General features: G+C 43.6%; 1 protein-coding gene across 7 annotated transcripts in view; it reads right to left on the bottom strand.

Annotated features, from left to right (window-relative positions):
- The window catches only part of SYNE2 (spectrin repeat containing nuclear envelope protein 2), a 257,594-nt gene that overhangs the window by 26,771 nt on the left and 206,667 nt on the right, over positions 1-24,156 (bottom strand). For all 7 annotated transcript variants that reach the window (XM_034767822.1, XM_034767824.1, XM_034767818.1 and 4 more), the window contains 4 exons: positions 23,696-23,821; positions 20,587-20,742; positions 14,951-15,109; positions 13,534-13,700 (listed from right to left, as the gene is read on the bottom strand). In XM_034767822.1, the coding sequence (XP_034623713.1) occupies positions 13,534-13,700; positions 14,951-15,109; positions 20,587-20,742; positions 23,696-23,821 (608 nt within the window). The remainder of the gene's footprint in view (positions 1-13,533; positions 13,701-14,950; positions 15,110-20,586; positions 20,743-23,695; positions 23,822-24,156) is intronic.

Raw genomic sequence — 24,156 nt, 5'->3', positions numbered from 1 at the left:
AGTGATCCATCCCGTGTCGTCCACTCCCAGTTTCTGGCAAACAGAGGCTAGGGACACTCAGAACATGGTGTTGCATCCCTGCTAATAGCCATTGATGGACCTGTCCTCCAGGAACTAATCTAGTTCTTTTTTGAACCCTGTAATAGTTTTGGCCTTCACAACATCCTCTGGCAAAGAATTCCACAGGTTGATTCTGTGTTGTGTGAAGATGTGGTTCCTTTTGTTTGTTTTAAACCTGCTGCCTATTACTTTCATTGGGTGACCCATATTTTTTGTGTTACTTGAAGGAGTGAATAATATTTCCTTATTCCCTTTCTCCACACTAGTCAAGATTTTATAGACCTTTATCATATCCGCCTTTTGTCATCTCTTTTCCAAGTTGAAAAGTCCTAGTCTTTTTAATCTTGCCTCATACGGAAGCTGTTCCATAACCCTAATAATTTTTTGTTGCCCTTTTCTGGAACCTTTTCCAATTCCAATATATCTTTTTTGAGATGGGGTGATCAGGTCTGCACTCAGTATTCAAGGTGTGGGTGTACCATGGATTTATAGAGAGGCAAAATGATATTTTCTCTCTTATCATCAATCCCTTTCCTAATGGTTCCTAACATTCTGTTAGCTTTTTTGACTGCCACTGCACACTGAGTGGATATAAGTGATCCATCCCCTGTCATCCATTCCCTGCTGGCTATGTTTTCAGGCAACTACCCACAATGATCCCAAGATCTCTTTCTTAAGTGACAGATAATATAGATCCCATCATTTTATATGTATAGTTGGGATTATGTTTTCCGATATGCATTACTTTGCATTTATCAACATTGAGTTTCATCTGCCATTTGTTGCCTAGTCACCCAGTTTTGGGAAATCCTTTTGTAATTCTTTGCAGTCTGCTTTGGACTTAACTACCCTGAGTAATTTTGTATCATCTGCAAATTTTGCGACCTCAAAGTTGACCCCATTTTCCAGCTCATGTGTGAATATGTTGAACAGCACTGGCCCCAGTACAGACTCCTGGGGGACACCACAATTTTCCACTCTTTGCTTTTCAAATCCCCTTGCGTATCTACAAAATCACTGTGTATTGTACATACAGAATACCATAAAGTGCTCAAATCTTTGCATTCAAACAACATATGAGGGCTGGTTGATGGTATCCAGGCCTCAGACTGGCACCGTTCATTCACACCACATTCATGCTAAAGGTGCAATCCTGCAAACACTATCTGGGTTAGCGCTTACTACCAAGACTTTGATGGACGTCAATATCAATAGTACACCTTGTATTATTATTACTATTTGTATTCCTTTAGCACCAAGGGTCTCCCATCATGGACCACAACCCCATGGTGCTAGATGCTGTGTAAACAGAACAAAGATATTCAGTCCCTGCCCCAAAGAGCTCGCAATCTAAGTATAACATCAGAGACAACAGGGGAATACAGAGACACAGATTGGGGAGCACAAGGAAACCATGTGACAGTAAGTAATAATTAAGCTGCAAGTCTGTCACGAGGTCATGGAGTCTGTGACTTTCCAGGACCTCTGTGACTTCCGCGGCTGCTGGTGTGACTGCCCCTGAGGCCACCTGCTCAGGCAGCTGCTGGGATGGACCCCGGGACCAGCCACTTCGGCAGCTGCTGGGGTGGTCCTGGGACCAGCCACACTGGTCACTGCAGGAGCAGCCCCAGCAATTGGCCCCGGGGTCGCTGGAGCAGCAGCGGTCCCAGGGGCCACCCCGGAGGGCGTCAGAGCAGCTGTCCCCAGGGCCTCAGAGCAGCTGGGAGCAGTCAGCCCCCACTGCCCATGCAGGGACTAGCTGTCAGTTCCCGGGGCATCCCAGAGCGACGGTGTCTCAGAGCCACCCAGGAGCTGCTAAGTTTTAGTCAGGGGTATTTATAGTAAAAAAACATGGACAGGTCACAGGCCATGAATTTTTGTTTATTGCCCGTGACCTGTCCATGACTTTTACTAAAAATACCCCTGACTAAAACTTAGCCTTGGTAAGTGTTTGCATGGCTGCACCTTTGACAAATAAACAAAGATCAGGAAAAACAGGAAGGAAGAAATTTTACAATGAAGTGATTTTTAAAAGGAAAAGATTTTACAATGATGAAAGCAAATACAGCTGTTTGGCTTAGAAACCTCCCTTATTCAGGATATCAATATTGTTCTCAATATGTTTGTTGTAGTAGAAAATGTTTGTTAGGATTGCCAGCAACTATAGCACAATGGAAACAACCATTGTGGCACTATTAGCATGTGTTTACTTTGTAACACAATTATCATCAGAGACATGCCAATCTAATTAACTAATTTGTTACATATGCCAGCTAGAATATGTCTTTCATCCCAGCCTTAATGCTCTGGGTCATTAATCTCAATCTTGAGAACTAAAACCTAAGATAAATGGACAGGTGATAATAAACCCCTTTCAGAAATCAGTGCTGGTACAATATCACAATATGTGAACAAACTACTGCCTTGAATAAACACACAGACGGGTAAATTCTTAGTGAAGTCAACAAACACTGTGCATGTGGCTCAAGGTTAGTATATTCTAATTCTGTTCTCTATAGGTTTGTATTCCATGCTCGACACTAACATGTGAGTGCTTTCCAGTAGCGCATTAGGTGACTAACATCTATCACGTGTTGTTTGTTCTCTCATCATCTCCCTAGAGGAAGAAGCGTGCACAGTGGAGAGTTTTGTTTTAGAAGGGAGGGTAGAGGAGGGGAGTTAATATAAATGTTGCTATGTATTTGTTAGAGCAGGCAGGTCAAAGAAACATGCCTTTCACTTGGAGGAGATGGTGGTGAGGTTTGTGATGGTCCTTAATTCCTGGGGGAGTTCATTCCAAAGTTTCAGAACCAGCCCCTGAAAAAGTTCCGTCTCCCACACAGATAAGCTTTAACCTGGCTGTAGAGAGTTTCACTGTGACAGAGAAACGAAGTTGCCGGGTAGCCATAAAAAAATCCTGAAAGGTGCTGAAAGCCTCCTGAGAAATGCCGGGTGCCCTCAACTCCCACTGATATCAAAGAGAATTGGAAGCATTTCCTCAGGAATGGACCTGGAGGAATATTGGAACAAAGAATCCAAGACCCTTTGACTGAATAAAAACCACACGTGTGTGTCACTACTATTGTAGCCTCATATTTGCTTTCTGCAAGCGTTTGTGTGAATTAACTTTGGTTTGCAGAAAATGTCATGACTGCTCCTCAAATACGAACCATAGGAGTATTTGTGCTGCGAGTGTTCGTATCATATGGCTGTCTTGAAAGCTCTTTATGGGTATGAGAGTCATTTAATCAGGGAGCAGAAGCTGTACCATGTGAGCTAGGTGACCAATCACATGGCATGAATACTGAGTTGAGACAAGCAAATGATCAAAGTAATAGATGCAGTGAACAATTCATGATCACCCATAGGCCAAAATAGGGTCACATAACTTTGAATAACGAACACATTTGTAACAATCGAAGTGTGTAGGTACCTCACAAACAGACATAGCTCACTAATTTATTAGATAACGGACTCAGCTGCAAACAATTTGCTCGGATTCACTCAAGAGACTATTGGTTCCTAGCAGCACTGGGTCATAACATTCCCCAGCTGCAACTTGCTTCTCTGGGGCTATGAAAAGGAAAAGGCTGAAAAGTCTCCTGTACTTTGCAATGAACATGACTTAAATATGGCCTTTATTCATTCAATAGAGCACTTAAGTACATGCTTTAAGACATGCTTGGAAGAAAATTATTAAATGTTTTCATCTTAAAGCCTAAATTCAAGTAGAGGCAAGGGACTGTATAGTGCAAGTGGGTTATAACTAAGGACCTGATCCTGAGACACTGAAGTGAATTGAAAGACTCTCATTGATCTGAATGGGCTTTGGATCAGGTCCTAACATTCCACCACTGAAGCCTGAATTGAAATGCATAAGATGGCCTGAAACAAATCCCTCCTAGATGTTAGTGTCATAAACCCACAGGAAAGGATAGCATGTTTGGCAGTCCTTGCTCAGGACGTGTCCAGGGGTAGAAGGGTTCTTTTGTTGCAGGCCAGGACTAAAGTGTGTTGGCAGGAACATGATGTGATAAAGAATTGCACAGTGCCTGCCTGCACTATGCTGGTTTATAATCAGTGCTGTCAGAAAATGTAGCAGAAAGAACAAGCTATAAATAAAACTCATTTCTTTGTTTAATGGGATGAAGAGATTCAGATGTATATTTTTAAATCTTGTTTATCAGTGTAAATATCATTCTGGTCAGGCAGTAGAGATACTATTCATATTTGTTAAAGAAAATAGGGTGAAATTAAATTGCACTGTCAATTGACATTACTATCTGATAACAGGAAATCTTTGTTCAGTAGATTTTAGTGCAAACTGACTATCTCAAGCACACAAGCTTAAGAAATGACGACTTCATTTGGGCCCAACCTTTAAATATGTGCAAGTTCATTTCTCTGTGCAGCTTCTGACTCTTGGAAATAACACAGAAACCTTTACATTGGTTGGTTCTATTATCTGAATGAAGAGAATTAATATCACATAATCACTGAATAAGAAGGCGCACGCTACATTTCAAACCTTCCATTTATCCATAATATTGTAGTCCCAAATCTCCACTGACATTGGTACGAGACACCAAAGAGACCAGTACAAATTTTAACTTAGAAGGCCCCTGAATGCTATTTATCCAGTCTAATGAACTGCATCTCCCATACAGCATAATCCATTTTCTCATCCACTTGTCACAGGCAAATTGCACACACACACGCGCGCACATGCTGACATGGCAGTGCCCATCCCCCCAGGCTGCTGAACCACCCAGACAGATACTACTGAATTAGTGATTTCTATTCTTACACGCACTATAACCAAATGCAGAGCTGATTATTGAAACAGCACTTACCGTTTATAAGGAAAAATCATTCCTTAGCTTGTAAATCCCAAGCTGCAAGGATTCTGTCTGTGTAACCACAGCACTCATGGAAGAGGAAACCCCTCCTCTGTGGATGCCCTATTTATTCATTGCTTTAGCATCTCCCCTAGGGGGGGGAAAGCCTTTTTCATCCTCCTCCTCCTCTGCAAAGCCCCTAGCTGGGGAGTCACGACGTGCGTGCGCGTGCACACACACACACACCACACACACACACTGGTTTCCTTCTGTTAACCTGCATTTTTACCTGACAAATTGCTGAGAACCCAACCACAAACACAAAGTAGCTTTATTTTGACACAACAGAATTAGCTCATGAAGAAAAAGACCCTGAGTGATTGCCTGGGGGTGGTAATGAAAAGATGATGCTCTACAGGCTTCAAAACCAAAAGGTAAAGTCTTCTGAGTACAATCAGATACCTTCAGCCTCAGACTCTGATGATTTATAGAGGAATTTTCCTATTGAAGCAATCCCCAAAATTAAAACACACACAAACGCACACACACACATGCACAAAATGCTTACTTGGATTATGTTCTCTGTTGCCTTGTTTGCTTTCATATCACAGCTTTTTATGTACAAATTAAAGCTTACGCCAATTCAATCTAGCCTGTCCTGTGCTCAGCCCTCCAGTGAAGGAGTAGGGCCAATGAAGTACAAGGAATTACACTGACAATCAAACTGCCCCCTAATCTTTACTTATGACATCATTCATTTGTCAAAAAAATCGATCATCACAAATTCCTTGTTCTGACATCACTGCCAGAGAAGGGTGAGAAGGGCTGGGAGGGAGAGAAACTTGGTTTAAACACAGATGTATCTGAAAATCACCAACATGACCCTAAACCTTTGAAAATCACACCAAAAATCCAAGGAATTATTTGGAAGTCTAATGCACTTGACCATTTTCTCTGGGGTTTATATTATATTTATATTTTTATTTCTTTTTTCCTGCAGGGAGTGGGTTCAAAATACATGAGTGCAGAGCAGTTTATTCAAAACAGAGACTCCAGCAATAGCAAGCTGCCCCCCTTTGTCCTCCCCCTTTGCAGGCCCGGCTCACGCTGGCATTGACCCATGGCGACCCTCAAACCAGGCCAATGGGGCCTATCTGCAGGACCGAAATTCTGCACCTGCCCCAGTGTTAGTTTGGGTCTCACATCGGGACCTGGGGGGATTTAACCAGGGCCATGGGGTGGCTAATGCATAGGAGCCCCTAGCTGGGGGGCCTTGAAAGCCACAGCTGGAAACCACCCAGCATTTGTGGGCTTGGGGCGGGGCCGCCCCATTCCCAGGTGTGGGTTTTCCTGTTGACTCAGAGCCGGCCCCGCTTAGTCACATGGTGCCGCCAGGCCCCATCCCTGTGCGGCAGCTGGCGGAGTCGAGCCAGTCAAGTGACCTCAAAGGCCGGGTGAGCTGTGAGCTGCAGGGATGAGGCAGGAGCAACAACTGGGTGCCGCAGGGATGGGCTGCTGCTTTCTGGGAGGGGAGACTGAGGGTAAGTGGGGGGAGGCTGGCCTGGGGGAGGTGCTGTGACTCGAGCCGTTCAGGGGGCTTTTAAACTGCACCCTCTTTTCCTCCCCCTCTATCAACAGTTACGCGTCGCCTCTGTACAGGACACAGCAGGCAGATAGAGCCATTGGGATATTTTTGTCACTGAGATCCAATCTTGTGAGTAAACAATGCCAGTCTACCAAAGGCACCCTCAACTGTCATTCTGCACCTGCTGAGGAGGCAGCTGAATCTTTCCTTGCCGCTGTCGAGGTGGCTGGGAAATGGCTTCATGAGCCAGGGAAGCAGAGAGTAGGCCGTGTCCCCCAGGAACACTATTGCCGATGGTAATCCGCCAGTCAGGGGGAAAAAGTCCTTGCTTGTAGCTTTCTGAAAAATCCTGTGTTGTTAAAGATGAGAGCATCATGCATCTTCTCTGACCAGCCCACGCATCAGTGAAGTGTCTGTGGTGAGCCACTAACGCTTTCATAACCAGAGAAAAGTAGCCCTTTCTGTTGATGTACTCTGTGGCAAAGTGCTCTGATGCCAAAATAGAGATATGTGTTCCATCTATTGCTGCATCACAGTTCAGGAACCGCAGTGCTGCAAATCCACCCACTACGTCACAGCCCTGTGTAGCAGGAGGCAATAAATGGCCCCTGCAGTGGATTCTGCAACTCCTAACTGATTTTCCACTGACTGGTAGCAATCTGGCTTTGCAAGTTTCCACAGTGTGATCATCATTCTCTTCTCCACAATCAGTGCAGCTCTCAATTTTAGTGTCCCTGAGCTGGAGGACTGGGGCGAGCTCAAAACACAGATCCAGAAATGCAGCCTCGCACATCGAAAAGCTCTGCAGCCACTGCTTGTCATTCCAAGCCTGCATTACAATGCAATCCCAGCAGTCAGCGCTTGTTTCTTGGGCCCAGAAGTTGTGCTCCACTATCTGCAGCTGTTCCATGAATGCCAACCACAACCTTGAATTGGTTCTCATTATGTCCCACAGCAATCTGAGCTCCAAAAGAATCATCAGCTGATTCAGTTACTCTTGCGGCTCTGCAAATACTGGAGAATTGTGAATCCTGTGCTTGCCACATTTATGACTTATGGGTTCATGAGATTTTTGAAAAAAGGTGCAAAAATTATGGGACAGAGATGACATTATGGGATGGAGACCGTTGCATGTTGGGAAGTTGACCCCTTGCTCCCACCTCTGCCCAACTCATTTTGGCCCCACCATGCATTACCAAAACTTCCCCAAAGATGGTGCGCTGGATGGTGGCACATTGCACACTGGCATATCTACTCCTGGTGCACTGCAAACACTCTTGGTGAGCATGTGCAGCGCTGACGCAAGGAGACAAGTATATATGCGCACATGCGATATACTAAGTGCGGCGGCTGAATGACGATGTAACTTGTGTCGACCAAAGGTTGTAGTGTAGACATGGCCAGAGCCTAAGGGTTTGTTTGCACAGCGAGCTAGTGTGGCGTAAGCGATGGTGTGACTCTACTACAGCTTTCCGCAAGATAGCTCGCCATGTGGATACTGCTACCACAGACAATGGGACTTTTACTGCACTGTAGATTCCCACACTGGCTTTCTGTGCACCAACTTGCCATATAGACAAGCCCGGAGCCTTCCCTGTAACGACACAGATTGGACCTACTGTATGTAGACTACCTGTTGCAGGCTGCAAGGCTACCTGTGTTATGCAGACGATTTATTTTGCTTTAATCTGATGTCCTCAATATTCTTATGAAATCCTATTTTAATAGTAGTTTTAGATTGCTGTTTAAGAATTTCACCCAGACCGGCCAGAGGAGGGGAAAAATCTTAATCTCTAAGAGGTGGAAGGAAGGGTCTTTAAAGCCTACCCTATTTAGAATTATCCATCAAAAGGGTTTGCTGTGGTCAGGGCTATGAGCCTCCAGATGCATAGGAACTGCCGAATGACCATGGATGAGAACCGTCTTGAAGGGGTATAAGGTGAATGACACCACCATATTGGGAACCTTAACGTTAACTTGCCTTGGCAATGTCCCCATATTTCAGTGCTTATATTAGGGGTTGTAGCCACATATTTATTCCAACCAATCCTTGCTATAATTTATTGTGAGCTGCCCTGCAGACAAAGAGTTACACAAATCCTCTCATCACAGCATACACCCAATTCATGCTGTTCTCAGTAAGGCAAAGAAAGTGAACCTATGCAACCAACGCAGGAGCACAAGGCATTACCAATAAGCCACTACAGACTGAGTTGTTTGGAAATGGTGCTTATTCTCTGCAATCTTATACACAAATTAGATTGAAAAGCTGCTTGCAATATACAGTATGTTTATGGGGTACAAAAATACATGCTGAAAGTACTTTATTACTGTAGACCAGTCGTTCCCAAACTTTAACAGCCCGCGAACCCCTTTCACTAAACTGTGAAATCTCATGAACCCCCTCCTAAAAATGAATATTTTCAGGGATTTAAGTTTAAATTTCCTCAGTGTGATGGATGCCCCAACTGCCCGGCCCCGCTCTCCCTGGGGCTTGGGCTGGGGTTCAGGCTGCCGGCTCCCCTGCTGACAGGGGCAGGGCTCAGGTTGCCGGCCCCAACTGCCTGGCCCCGCTCTCCCTGGGGCTCGGGCTTCCAGCGCTGCATGGGGAGCGCTGGGGTTTGGGCTGCTGGCTCCCCTGCTGACGGGGGCAGGGCTCGGGCTGCCGGCCCCAATTGCCCAGCCCCGCTCTCCATGGGGCTTGGGTTGTCAGCCCCACGCGGAGCACTGGGGTTCAGGCTGCTAGCTTCCCTGCTGACCGCCGGGACTTGGGCTGCCAGCCCCAAGTGCCCGGCCCCGTTCTCCCTGGGACTCGGGGTGTCTGCCCTGCAACCGGGTCCCACCTGCTGTCTCCAATGCCCAGGGTCCTCTGTCCGCCATTAGTGAATTTTTACTGGTGAATCCCCTGTAACGTTCTGCGAACCCCCAGGGGTTCACGAACCCCAGTTTGGGAACCACTGCTGACTAATCGGTTTGGTTATGGCCACTGGAGGGACCCATCACCCAGATACCATTCTGTAATGCAGGTTCAAGTGTTTTCTGCGCAGTTTAAACATCCACCTATAAATATGTACATTGTTAAACCCTGGGATTGTGCAGATATCCTCTGAGCATGAACCACCACTGTGGTGGCTCCCTGAGTCTGCAGACAGTCATAATGAAACAACAGCTTCAAGAGCAAATCCTTCCTCACTGTGCTTTGCCACAGAACACTACATGCAGTAGAATCTTGGTGGCGAGCAGGCCATAGAGAGAGGCCACAGGACTACATTGCCCTATATGATGCACTGCCCCTGACAACTCTCTCAATCCTTGCAGGCAATCGTCGCAGAGTACTGCTCCACTGCATACAGGGTGTGACTACTTAGTGTATGTGTTTTTGGCAACCTGCCCCCCCTGCAGCCTACACACGCCATTTGCTCTACATTTTGAGCCTTGCACACTTGTCTCTGTGTGTGTGTGTGTACATATGTGTAGCATTTCATTTTAAGGGTAACAGCTGCTAACTGATAAGTGGGGATAAGAAAAGATTGCGGATGTTGTTCTGGAATCTAAGGTACGTGTTTCCACAATTAGTGGAATTGCAGAACACTCAGAAAGTGGCCAAAATCTCAAATTAGACTTTAAACTTTTGTTTGTCTAGTACCCTACTTTTTTCCTTTCCTGCCAGCCAACAAAGAAAAGCACAGAAGAGCATGGCTAGCTAACAGTCTCTCCAAAGCTGTACAGAAATTCATTTGCATAACTAAAAAAGGAACAGATGTCTGAATGTTATTTTTTCCATGGGAATTATGTTTTCAGATGCTTCCTAGTTTACATCAAACCATGCTTCAGCTGTGACACACATGACAATGCCTTTGTGAACTGCACAAGCCAAGTAGATACATACAATAAAAATGCTAAGTCCATTCTGTGTAGTTGCTGCCATATGGCAAATCTGAGCTTGTCACCATGATCTAAGAGAATCACTCCAAGGTCTAAACTGAGAACTCACCTAATTTGCCCATCTGTCTCAGGTTGTTTATTGGTTTAAGGTGAAGTAAGTTGTTTATTGAAAATGTTCTGTATTGCTTAGATTGGCTTTTGACTGTGTTTTGCTGTCATTTCAATATTGTATAGACATATATATATTATATTACATGCAAAAAACTATGTTAAAAGCATTAAGGTTGCCAAGTCAAGCACTCAAAAGTTAGGAAATGACAGAAATAAGGTTCCCTGTGCAACATTAATGTGACCTTTTTGTGCATATAGTTTATGATATAGTCTTTAATTTTATGATCACATACTATTTTTTCCACAGGACCTGTGTCTCATTCAGGGCACAGGATGAATCTTTTAACAAAGTTTTGTGTGGGTAATTTCCAAAGTTTAAAAAAAAAAAATTGAAAAAACAGAAATTCCACCATTTGACATTATCAGGGTTAGAACCTTTAGATCAGGGGTAGGCAACCTATGGCACGTGTGCTGAAGGCGGCACGCGAGCTGATTTTCAGTGGCACTCACACTGCCCGGTTCCTGGCCACCGGTCCGGGGGGCTCTGCATTTTAATTTAATTTTAAATGAAGCTTCTTAAACATTTTAAAAACCTTATTTACTTTACAAACAACAACAGTTTAGTTATATATTATAGACTTATAGAAAGAGACCTTCTAAAAACGTTAAAATGTATTACTTGCACACAAAACCTTAAATTAAGAGTGAATAAATGAAGACTCGGCACACCACTTCTGAAAAGTTGCCGACCCCTGCTTTAGATCACTGCACAGACCTCTGCCACTTGAGATAACTGAGATATTTGGTGACATCAGAGGAATGATGAGGTTCCCTGGCTCTGGAGGGGAGTGTATTCTAGCGGGCATTCCCCACAAGGTTGACCCATTCAGTCTCCTACAAACTGTCCCTGTCCTGTCTCTTCCCCACCCAACTCTTTGTTCCAGTCCCATTCTCCTCACTTAGCCAGCCCCAGTACTCAATCTTCTATCCCAGTCCCAGTCCCTTTGTCCAATAAATCCTAGTCTCATCAGTCCAGACTCCCCCACACTCATTCCTCCCCCAGCTCCTTGGTCTATCTGGTTCAATATCCATTCCGCAAGACAGTGGCCATTGTTCTGATGCTTCAGAGGTAAGTGCAAAAACCCTGCCACAATGGACAGTTATGCAATAATATGTGCAAAGGGGAAGTTATTCCTAGCTGCAGCCAGGCAGAGGTTGGTTTATGGCAAAGATTACTTGAGTACTTTGTGGGGTACAGTGTTGTGAAGAAAATAATCTTTCCTTTGCTTTTAATTTCTAGTACTTTCTCAAATATTATCAGTAAAACACACCATGTGTAATTCAGTTTTTAAACTAAAAAAGGTATGAAGTGGCACCAAGCTGCTTGCAAAGATCAGAGATTTTTTTTAAAATATGGTAGCTTGCATTTTAAAATATTATTTCACAACAGTTAACATTCAACACTGAAAGCAAGTGTGCAGCATACAACAACACTGAGTGGTCTCAGAAGTTAAAAACCTTACGGCAAACCGATAACAGGCAGAGAAAAAGTGCAGTTATAACACTTCTGTTGATGGATCTCCATTGTATTTATGGTACTGAAGTGAATTGCAAGTAGGAAACCTCTGGCATGAAGAACTGAAATGCCTTGCTCTTATATAGCACTTTTCATCAGCAGATCTCAAAGCGCTTTACAAAGGAGGTCAATATCTATCCCCATGTGACAGATGGGGAAACTGAGGCACAGACTTGCCCAAGATCACCCTGAAGGCCAGTGATGGAGCCAGGAATAGAACTCGTGTATACTGAGTCCCAATCCAGTGCCCTATCCATTAAGAGCAGACCTGAGTGGCAGACTCTAAAGAAGGGCTTTTTTGTTGAGTCACCTGAGACTCAAGTGCTAAAATCCTTCATTATGATTCAGGGTAATTACATCTGAGTCATGATGATGGTTGGGCCCACTTAGCTCCAACCAGAATATTAAGGGGGTGGGAGTCTTCTTTAAGGCCCACAGAAAACAAGGACAGGGAGACACTCTAGAAAGAGTTTACCTCAGGCAGAAAGCTTAGGTTGATGCCAATGTTGTATTCATTTTATTGTTTCTGAGTTACCAATAAACCCAAATCCCAGGAAGGGGGTGAGTCTGGACACTACCTTGGGGTCTGTGTACTGTGCTGGGGGTGGGGTAAAGACTCAATCTGTTCACAGATTATAATGAAATTGGATTATCTCAATCAGTGGGCAGGGTCACAGTTTTCTTAGTTCTTTCAGTAAAATAAAACGTTTAATCCAATCAAAAGAGGTCATAGATGGGGCTATCCAGATTTTGTTGATTTGCCACGGCAAAGCTTTTCCTAATTTATCGGTCTGTGGTGGATGCTGCATTTTAAAAATAATGTGCAGGTCTTACAGATGTGGTCATGTAAGAGCAGCTACAATATTGGGATTCAATTCCTATTTGTTAGACATTCCAAAAATTTTAAGAGCAGACTGGACCCTTTTGACCATCTAGTCTGACCACCTGCATAACACAAGCCATAGGATTTGACCCAGTGATGCCCACATATTCCAGTAACTTGCACATGGACTAGAGCCTATCTTTTAGAAAGGCATCCAGGGTTAATTTAAAGATTCCCAAGTGATGGAGAATCTACATCACTGCACAGCCAATATGGTATTTTTTAAATGAAGTTCAGTACAATGATAGCAAAGTAAAATCACTTTGATTCTACCTTAAATCCTCAGATTTTGAAAGAAAAATCCCCCACCCCCCCAATGCTGTGTACATGGAGTAGTGTGGTTGCAAAATAGACCAGAAAACCCTAAGAATCAAACTGAATAAGAAAATATAGATTTAATTTCATTTTTAAACCAATTTTGAAATCCCAATTAATATATTTTAAAATCAGGTCGGTATGTTTCTGAGTTTAGTTGGGAACCCCATGTAGACATTATACAAATTGTCAAAATAAGCATTTTATTTAAAAGTTTAAGGCCACTTCCTAGTTTCAATCACTTTCCATCTAATGCAAGTGCCGAATTTTAAGTTCTTACCGTCCTCCAAAGACATCAAAGAGATGCTGCCACCGATTGTTAATTTTATTGAGTTTGTCGTCTATTTCTGCAACTCTGCTCTTGTTGCTAGTCTTGATCAGCTGATCACCCATTTGCTTCAAATGAAGTTTATTTTCACCAAACAGGTTTATTTCTTCCATACAGTCCTGAAAAAATACCTCCAAAATTTACTCACAGCAAACATTGAAAATCAATTTCTTGTTGAAATAACGTTTCTGGGTTTCTTTGTTGTGTGGGGTAGGGATGGGCTTGAAGTGGAATGACCCAGACTACTATAGAAACACCCGGGGAGTAGATCCTCAGTTGGTGTAAACTGGCAGAGCTCCACTGGGGAAAATGGAACTACATCACTTTACACTAGCCGAGGATCCAACCTATTATTTTTTTACTATACAACCAGAAAATAAATGAAACAGAGAAGGGTAGGGAAAACAAACCACAAAGGACTACATTAGATCTGGTGTTTTAATACATTAAAGTACTACATTGAAAACTTATTCTTCATGGAATAAAGTACCCATAATTAAGACACTATAAACAATAAGTGGCTTAAAGACCTGAAAGCTTTCAGGTACATAACCCTAAGAATAGAAATTTAAATTTCTAATATTTTGGGGTTTTTTTTTTCTTTTAACTTAAATTTTCAATGAGTTACCTTGAAAGAACCTGAATTCAAGTTCAAAGGGCTCTTCCTTTGCTGGTATTCTTATACTCGGAGATCTGGGATTAGATACTGAGCCCCTTAAGCCATTAGGAAAGGACACTGGCAGCGGACTACTGTTCTATGTCTTTAAGACAGTGCTTTTCATATATTACTTAATCAAGTCCAGTACCACAGAAGGAAATCAGATTTGTTTTCCAACTTGATCTGTGGGTTTTGAGGTATTTTTTTGGTTGTGGTGACCTCCTATGTACTTAGTACCAAACTACTGCACACCTCCGTATTCTGGGATCATCCCCCATTTACCTTCCAACTACCCCTTTCAGCACAGCTGGCACTGGCGAGAAGAGGGGGAGCAATGAAGCACTACCAGGGCTCCATAGATTACCTACAAAGGATACTCCAAGATGAGGAGGCTCTAGCTTCACACCCTACAAATATCAAGCACAGGTCCCATATGTTACATCCTTCCCCAGTGTAAATGCAATCTGCAGCTGCAGCACAATCAGGGGGGTGTTCTGTTCTGGTTTTGACTCTGAGATTGTCTTTATCCCTACTGCTGATCAAAGGACTTGGTATCAATGGAAATTAGGAACTAAATACCTTTGTCAATTGGGGCCTAAATGTTTAAACTTCTAAGCTTTACCCTGTAAATGCTGTTTGACATTCCTATTTTAGTGTGGGCTTGTCTACAACAAATTCTTAGAATGCATGAAAAGCTGCTTTCCTGTTTACCTTTTGTAATTTGTCTATCGCATCTTCAATGCTAACATCCGCAGTCTGTAACACTTTGCTTTCCATCTCTACCAGCCATGTACATAGCTCCTTATTCTTTTCATCGAACACAATCCACGCATTGAGTCTGTCCTCTATCTCCTGCTTACGCAGAGACACCTATGGATAACAATACACGACAGCTGTCAACATCTCTGAAATCTCTCAGCAGGAAGCCAACGATTACAAATACAATCAAAAGCATGCATGGCTAAGATATATATTCATGTTTCTTTTTAACAATAGATTATTGCAGCAGACTTCATTATAAATGCAAAATTCTAAATTAATTAGCTGTTCCAATTTACAGGACCATTTATTAGAATTCTCCAGGTTTCCTTTTAAAGATGGTAACCAGAATGTTATAACATGAGGTTGGAACACCAGGAGTAAACACTGTCTAACAAACAGCAGATTCTCTCCATTAGAAAAGCTACTAAACTAGATGACGGCTTTATAAATAATGACCTTTGTAACAATTCATATGCCATGCAGTGGAAATCTGACAATGCCAAACAAATAAGGAAAACAAAATATTCATTTCTACATACAAACATATATAAAATAGCTATATCTTACAGACACACACGTATATACACACAACACGTGTTCAGATACATCCCTGTAACAAGTTCCTATATTTCTGCAAGCACGACAAATTATGCAAATAAGATCCCATTTATTGTCCACCTTTGATCATCTCATTGGCATTCTTTCCATTTACCTCTCCTATTACGAGTGCCTGGATTCTACGCCCGATATAATTTTATAAACTGGTTGAAATTTGGGAGTAGCAATGAGGGAAAAGAAACATAAAAAGATCATTCATATCACGTGATACATTAGATAACCTCACACTATTCTGCTTTTGCCCTTTCAGTTCTGAGAACTTGGGTTCCATATGTTCCTCATGCACAACAAATTAAACGGGTAGGGAAATGTATTCCTAAATCTGCACTGCCTCTTCATTCACATTACATGGACTACACAGAAAGAGGGGGCTAGAAGTGTTATGGAAGGGGCATAGGGGAATGGCTTCCAAAACTCATAAGAACATAAGTATGGGCCTATTGTGTCAGACCAAAGGTCCATCTAGTCCAGTTTCCTGTCTTCCAACAGTGGCCAGTGCCAGGTGCCCCAGAGGGAACGAAGAGGTAATCATCAAGTGATCCATCCCCTGTTGCTCATTCCCAGCTTCTGGCAAACAGAGGCTAGGGACACCATTCCTGCCCATCCTGGCTAATAGCTATTGATGGACCTATCCTCCATGAATTTATCTAGTTCTTTTTTGAACCCTGTTATGATCTTGGCCTTCACAACATCCTCTGGCAAGGAGTTCCACAGGTTGACTGTGCGCTGTGTGAAGAATTTCCTTTTATTTGTTTCAAACCTGCTGCCTATTAATTTCATTTGGTGACCCCATAGTTCTTGTGTTATGAGAAGTAGTACACAACACTTCCTTATCTACTTTCTCTACACCAGTCATGATTTTATAGACCCCAATCATATCTCCCCTTAGCCGTCTCTTTTCCAAGCTTAAAAGCCCCAGTCTTATTAATCTCTCCTCATACGGAAGCCGTTCCATACCCCTAATCATTTTTGTTGCCCTTTTCTGAACCTTTTCCAATTTCAATATATTTTTTTTGAGATGGGGCGACCACATCTGCACACAGTATTTAAGATGTGGGTGTACCATGGATTTATATAGAAGCAGCATGATATTTTCTGTTCTATTATCTATTCCTTTCTTAATTATTCCCAGCATTCTCTTCGGTTTTTTGACTGCTGCTGCACATTGAGTGGATGTTTTCAGAGAACAATCCACAATGACTCCAAGATCTCTTTCTTGAGTGGTAACAGCTAATTTAGACTCACAGTAACTCACATTAAGAAGAACTCTACCAAAGAATCCAGAGACCCCAAGGATTTCTGCCCCAATCTGAAAGCTCTTCTGCATCCATGATATGCCTGCTCACTCTTCATGAACAACACCAGCAGAATGGGGATCACATGATGGCACCGGCTATCCTCTGCCACCTGCGCTGTCTCCCTGCTGATGAGGTAAGTTAACTCCATCCATGGGGGAAAGGAGGGGACAGCCATACTGACTGAAGCAGCATTAACTCCTGTAAGTGTTTCTGATTTCAATTCTGCCTGTTTAAGAGGGGCACATTTTGCATAGAATGGCTGTTCCTTGTTCTAGCTCCCCCATCACTCACAGAGCTCTTCTCACTAGAACTTCAGGCAGGAACTCTCCTGGGGAGTTTGCAGTGAAGGGGGGCCATTATGAACTAGCTGCCTTTCCCTTCTGTGCTTCCCTCCTGGAGAAGGGCCACTAGGATGATCAGAGGAATGGAAAACCTGTCGTATGAAAGGAGACTTGAGGAGCTCGGTTTGTTTACCCTAACCAAAAGAAGTCTGAGGGGGGATATGATTGCTCTCTTTAAATATATCAGAGGGATAAATACCAGGGAGGGAGAGGAATTATTTCAGCTCAGTACTAATGTGGACACGAGAACGAATGGGTATAAACTGGCCGTGGGGAAGTTTAGGCTTGAAATTAGACGAAGGTTTCTAATCATCAGAGGGGTGAAATTTTGGAACAGCCTTCCGAGGGAAACAGTGGGGGCGAAAGACCTCTCTGGCTTTAAGATTAAGCTTGATAAGTTTATGGAGGAAATGGTTTGATGGGATAACATGATTTTAGTCAATTAATCAACAGCATGCCATCGCTGGTAAATAATATCAATGGTCAATGAGGGTCTGGCTGGAGAATCTTGCCTGCATGCTCGGGGTTCTACTGATCGCCATATTTGGGGTCGGGAAGGAATTTTCCTCCAGGGTAGATTGGCAGAGGCCCTGGAGGTTTTTCGCCTTCCTCCGCAGCATGGGGCAGGGGTCGCTAACTGGAGGATTCTCTGCGACTTGAAGTCCTTAAATCACAGGATTTGGGGACTTCAACAGCTGAGTCAAGGGAAAGGGGGTGGGTCAGCTTTTGTGGCCTGCATCATGCGGGAGGTCAGACTAGATGATCATACTGGTCCCTTCTGACCTTAAAGTCTATGAGTCTTTTCCCCCTTCTGTGGTTTTGTCCCCCTCTTTGCTCTGAGGTGGAACATGCACTATAGATCTAGATATCTGCACATACCATACATGTGTGTGTTGTAATAGACCAGGACCCTTATTGATATGGATTGTTAAATCCTTGACCTACATATACCTTGCAATGGCAGCGATGCAAACACTAATCCCCTTGAATGCATCTGCTCATTAACTGTTTTGTCTGTTTACTTCCCTACCCTTTCCAGCATGAGCATCTGGCTGCCTCACTCTGGGATGTTCATGACAGCGGCAGGGTTTGACTTTTAAAGTCTTTCAGACCTCTCCATTTAAATGTCAATTGTCTTCAAACAATACATATCTTTCACTCTCCTGCTTTGACTCATCTCGCAAAAGGCATACAAAATGGAGGAGTCTATTAGTATGTTTGAAATTGAATTACAATGGCCAAAAGTTTACAGTTTGGATTAAGCTGTAGCTAGGCACATTGGCTTGATTTTCATTTTCAGAGCTCACTATCTGAGCTAATGGTGCTCAGCATCACTGCATAATCAGGCCTCTTATTTAGGTGTCTAAATATGAATATACAGAAGGTGCCCAAATCAGGCATCCAACTTGGAAAATATTGTGCCTACATGTTTTCAAGTCTAACATTCTCAGTGTTCAGACTCTGCTGTAGTAAGTAAAATAATGAACATATTTCATTGGATTAGCCATTCAGGCCTTGTCTACACTACATTATTAAATTGATCTACGTCAGGTCAATGTACAGCCACCACAGTAATTACTGCGGTTTTTCATGTCCACACTACCTTCCTTTTGCTGGTGGTGTGTGTCCTTACCAGGAGTGCTTGCACCAACTAAAGTGGGGCAGTGTGGGGCACTGATTGCCCTGGCTGTTGGCTCCGTGCGGAGCCCTGCTGCTGGGCGCCGACACCCCGGGCTGTTGGCTCTGCATAGTGCCTCACAGCTCTGAGCTCCTTACAGAGCTGACAGGTGATGTAAGTAAAGCAGTTGTCTACACAGACACTATGGCGCCCTAACAACATCGACCTAAACACTACGCCTCTTGTGGACGTGGAGTTATTAAGCTCGATATACTGGAGGACTTACATTGGTAGGAACAACGCTGTAGTGTAGACACTCATGCCTGGGCTACACTAGTGGGGGGGGGGGTCGACCTAAGATACACAACTTCAGCTACGCTATTCGCTATTTGCGTAACTGAAGTCGAAGTATCTTAGTTCGACTTACCTGGCCGTCCTCAAGGCAGCGAGTCGACTGCCACGGCTCCCCCGTCGACTCTGCTTACTCCTCCTGCCGAGGTGGAGTATGGGCGTCGATTAGTGGATCGATTTATCACATCCAGACGAGATGCAATAAATCAATCGCCGATCCAGCGGGTAGTATAGATGTACCCTTAAAGAGTTAGGTCGACAATGTCGACCTAACTCTGTAGTGTAGACCTGGCTTCTGTTTAAGGCAAAATATTTCCCCACATCAAAGTTATTATGAAGGGCCTGACTGCAATCCTTATTCCACCAAAACTCCCATTGCACCCAAACTCCCTTTACCTGGGTAAGGTTTGGGCCCTAAATACTAAGAGAACTTTGTTTCTAGTTTTTTTTGTAATCTACAAACAAGAGCTGTATAATTTTATGACTATAAAGGGTTCCATTTGTTGCTAGCTTAGAACTATCTTCTTAAATCAAGAATCTTAAAATCTAGCATTTTGTTTCTTTATCCATTATCTTTCTCTATTAATACACATGGGTATTTTATGTATTTATTTTACACATCAATATATACCAATCTATAAATTCAGTGAGCCAAATTCATCCCTGGTGTAACTCCATTGACTTCTGTGAATGAATTTGGTCCAGTAAATTTAAACGCAGTGCTAACTAAATGTAATAAAGCAATAGGCCACAAAAGATGGTAAATGTTGAACAGTAAACTGTGAAAAGTTTTGGAAATACATTATATTAAAGAAATGGCAAGTCCATTTTTAATATGTTTCAGTCCTTTTTACTAAACACACCTAAAAGCTAATTTATTTCTCAATTTCATGTATTAGCTTTCTTGGAGCTGTATTTTACATCAGCCTATGCAACATGCCATCACTTGTGAATTCAAAAGACAAAGTAGGTAGCAGGAACAGCAAAACAATTCCCCCTCTTTTTCCCTCCTTCACCTCAGGCGATTCCTCTGTTTAGCCTTAGCACTCTAGTTTGTGAGTTAGAACAAAGCCATCCATTTCACCCAACAGTTGCATTTCTTTCATGCACTCAATTGCTAAGAGTTTGCAAAACTGGAGCACTGTGTGTTACGGAAACAAAGAGAGCCCAGACTAACTTTATTCCACTATTGTTCAGCCACGCTGCTACAAAGAAACTGCATCGGCAAAGAATGCCACAAAAGAGACTCAACTAAAGCATGTCTCTTTCTGTTGTTTAGACCCGGCAAGACGTTTCACCCTAAATGCATCAACAAAGAACAAGGACATGAGCAGTATATTCAACAGCTAAGTGACTTACTCGTAAGCAGAGTTCTTCCCATTTTCTGTGCAAATGCTCTACTTGCTCCTTCAGCAGCACCACATCTTCTGCAAGGATATAATGAGCCAAGTCTGCCTTCATATTATCAAGTTCTTTCACGTTCTGATTCCAGTCTGCAAGTGACTTCTCCAGTTCCTGCATTTGAACACAAGGAAAACAATCCTTTAGACTAAGCTCCTGTGTTTTTTCAAAACCGGTTGGTTTAATCCTCTGATTGGCCTGTGGGGGAGGGGAACACAGAAAAAGAGGAGGGGAAATTTACACATAGGCAGCCAAAAGGGTAACGCTGTGAAAGCCTTTGCTAGGATGCTTTTAGGTCAGCCTCCCTTTCCTTTTCCTTCTATCTCTGCATCCTGTCTGGGGGAGGGTGGGAAGAGAAATGGTTAGTTGAAAAGATTAATCTCTCTTTAGCTTTATTAGAGGGTTCCCTCCAGTGTTAGTTATTCTGAGCCTGATCCAGAGCCCATTAAAGTCAATGGCATAGCTCTTGTTGACTTTGTTAGTGCAGAAACAAGCCTCCTGTTACTCTGTAAAATACTAAAATAGTCTCTACTAGATATCTAACACCCAACATCTTCTGATACACTGCCGCAGGGTTTGGTAGAGTGGCCAACTTTCCAATCACATAAAACCGAACACCCTCGCTCATTTTCACTGGGCTGGGGCGGGGGTTAGGGTGCTAGAGGAGGTAAGGGCTCCAGCTAGGCGTGCGGGCTCTGGGGTTGGGTGTGGGAGGAGATGTGGGCTCTGGCTGGGGGTGTGGGCTCAGGGGTGAGGGATTTGGAGTGCAGGAGGGGGCTCAGGGTTGGGGCAGGGGGGTTGGGATGTGGGAGGGGGTTTTGGGTGTGGGCTCCGGCCAGGTGGCGCTGACCTCAGGTGGCTCCTGGTCAGCAGCGCAGCAGGGCTAAGGCAGCGTCTCTGTCTGCACTGGCTCTGCGCGGATCCCAGAAGTGGTGGCATGTCTGGCTCTTAGACACAGGGGGCTCTGTGTGCTGCCCGCAGGCACCACCCCCACAGCTCCCCAGGCAGTTCCCGGCCAATGGGAGCTGTGCAGCTGGCGCTCAGGGCAAGGCCAGCACATGGAGCCTCTCTGGCTGGCTGCCCCTGTACCTAGGAGCTGGACATGCCGGCAGCTTCTGGGAGCTGCGCAGAGCCAGGACAGGCAGGGAGGCTGCCTTAGCTCTGCTGCGCTGCGAACCGGACTTTTAAAAAAATATTAAAATTAAAAAAACAAGCAAACAAAAAACCCAACCATTTCTTTAGTTACCAGGAGATAATCTTTCCTGATAGCTTTTAAAAAGTGTTTTGTGTTAACGTTGTTACTGAAGTAGAGGAGTAATTGCACAGCAAACTGCAGTAGGGAAATATCTGTGTTGTAAAGATGAAGGAAAGTCACATTTTACAATAAAGAAAACTTGTCAAAAAACCTTCCTGGTTCTGCTAACAAGGAAAAATGCTCTGCCTCTAGGAGGGGTAAACTGGACCAAAAAAAAAAAAAAAAGCACAAAGGGAGCAGACAGCTTCTTCTACCCTCATAGTTCCTCTGCATGGGCTGGAGGAGGCTGTCTCTCCCCACAAACAGCCCAGCGTGGCCCTGCTCACTCTCCACTCCTAAGTCCCTTCCTGCAGTTCCTTCCTGAGTCCCTCTCTTCCGTAGCCCAGGCTAGCTAGGGCTGTGGGAGGTAGGTGCCGCAATGACTCGGGGTTCTGGGACCGCGCTGCCCAGGGGGAAGGGGTGAGAAGGAGTGGAGTGGGGGTAGGGCCTGTGGCAGAGCCAGGGGTTGAGCAGTGAGCACCCCACAGCACATTGGAAAGTTGGCGCCTGTAGCTCCAGCCCAGGAGTCGGTGCCTATACAAGGAACCACATATTAACTTCTGAAGAGCCGCATGTGGCTCCGGAGCCCCAGGTTGGCCACCCCTGTCCTAGCTCTTATATAGCGCTTTTCATCTTTAGATCTCAGAGTGCTTTACAAAGGAGGTCATTATCCCCATTTTTTTTTTACAGGTGGGGAAACAGAGGCATAGGGAAGGAAGTGATTTGCCCAAGGTCACCCAGCAAGCCAGTGGCAGACCCAGGAATAGAACCCAGGTCTCTTGTGTGAGACCCGGTCCAGTGCTCTATGCATGAAAAGAAAGATCAAATGAAGAAACTGGGGTCCTTATTTGGTCCTTTTATCCTTTCCCTTGTACCTAAGGGCTGCTTCTATACTGACACAATTTGACACTTGTTCTCCATTGGCAAAGCTCCATTGTTGGTATTCTTAGTGGTGGTAGCTGTACGCAGACAGGGTGCAGGCATTTTTAATAAACACTGTGTCAACACAAGTGTTTGAAAGCAGACTGTTCCTGCATTTGAATGGAAGCCAGCTATCACAAAGAAGATTTCAGGGAGCTGATAGCGATACAAAGGTGTCTGACATCAGTAAACTTACTTGCTTCCACAAAGAACAAGCACTTCAGTTCATAAACATGGTGATAAAGCACAATGCCATGAAGTCAAATGCAAAATTACCAAAATGAGTCATGTACTGGAAATACTTTCCATGCCATTTAACTTTCATGGCAGGATATTGGCAGCAAAGGCTTAAACTGCTGCTGCCCCACTCTGGCTCTCCTTTACTTTTCTCTATTATTTTTAGCATGCCACAGGTGTGCAAGGGGGATAATAAGGTCCCTGCCTGGAGAATTTTACAGTCTATAGTAGACTGATAACACAATGAATAAAGACATCCAACCACATAGAGGGGAGTGAGGTGGAGTGACAGATGGGGAGAAGGGAATTTTAGCTTCTTATTTTAACGGGTTTGAATTTTTATTTATGTATTTATTTATTTGGAGAGGCAGGGGAAGTGATAAACCTCTGTGTCCCATCGAGGGCATAACAAGAAATGTCTTGCCAAATTAAAAAAATTCCAGCACTTGCAGAGATTAGGATATTTCCTCAGACATGGGGGAAAGGGCAGAGGCAATTTACCAGTAGCACAGAAGAACTCAGTTTCATGGAGGAGCAGGCAAGATAGAAATCCAGTCTCTAGAGGCTCAAGTATTGTACAAGGAATATTTTTTTATAAAATGTGCTTTCAATTACCTTAACGTGTTCCTTGGTTTTGTAGAGCTCTTCATGTTCCTCTGGAAGTGGATCTTTTACTTTTGCCTTAAGCTCTCGCAGCCTGCTTTCCAATTCCTTGATTAGCTTTTCACAGCTGTCCCAGGTCTGTTTTTTACAGAAACAAGGAAGTTATGAATGACAAATACCTCACAATATGAACGTACTGTACTGTATGGATGAATTAAAGAACAGCAACTTCTAAATTAATTTGTTTTAGAGGACTGATCATCAGGATCTTCTCTCAGTGCACGCACACTGTTCCTAATAAGAATTTCATTCATGGATTAATGGGAGAATTGAGCCCTCTTGTATTTAATGTTTGCCTTGAAGTGTATTTTAGCTCAAGTGGTTCACATCTCCTTTTATACAAACTAAGATTCTTTGGAGCATAGTTTTAAATTATGCTGTGGATCAATTAAAGTGATATCATTAAATATGAA

This window comes from Trachemys scripta, chromosome 4 (assembly GCF_013100865.1).
Source record: "Trachemys scripta elegans isolate TJP31775 chromosome 4, CAS_Tse_1.0, whole genome shotgun sequence".
NCBI classification, from domain to species: domain Eukaryota; kingdom Metazoa; phylum Chordata; order Testudines; family Emydidae; genus Trachemys; species Trachemys scripta.
This window is presented reverse-complemented; position numbering and strand designations above follow the sequence as displayed.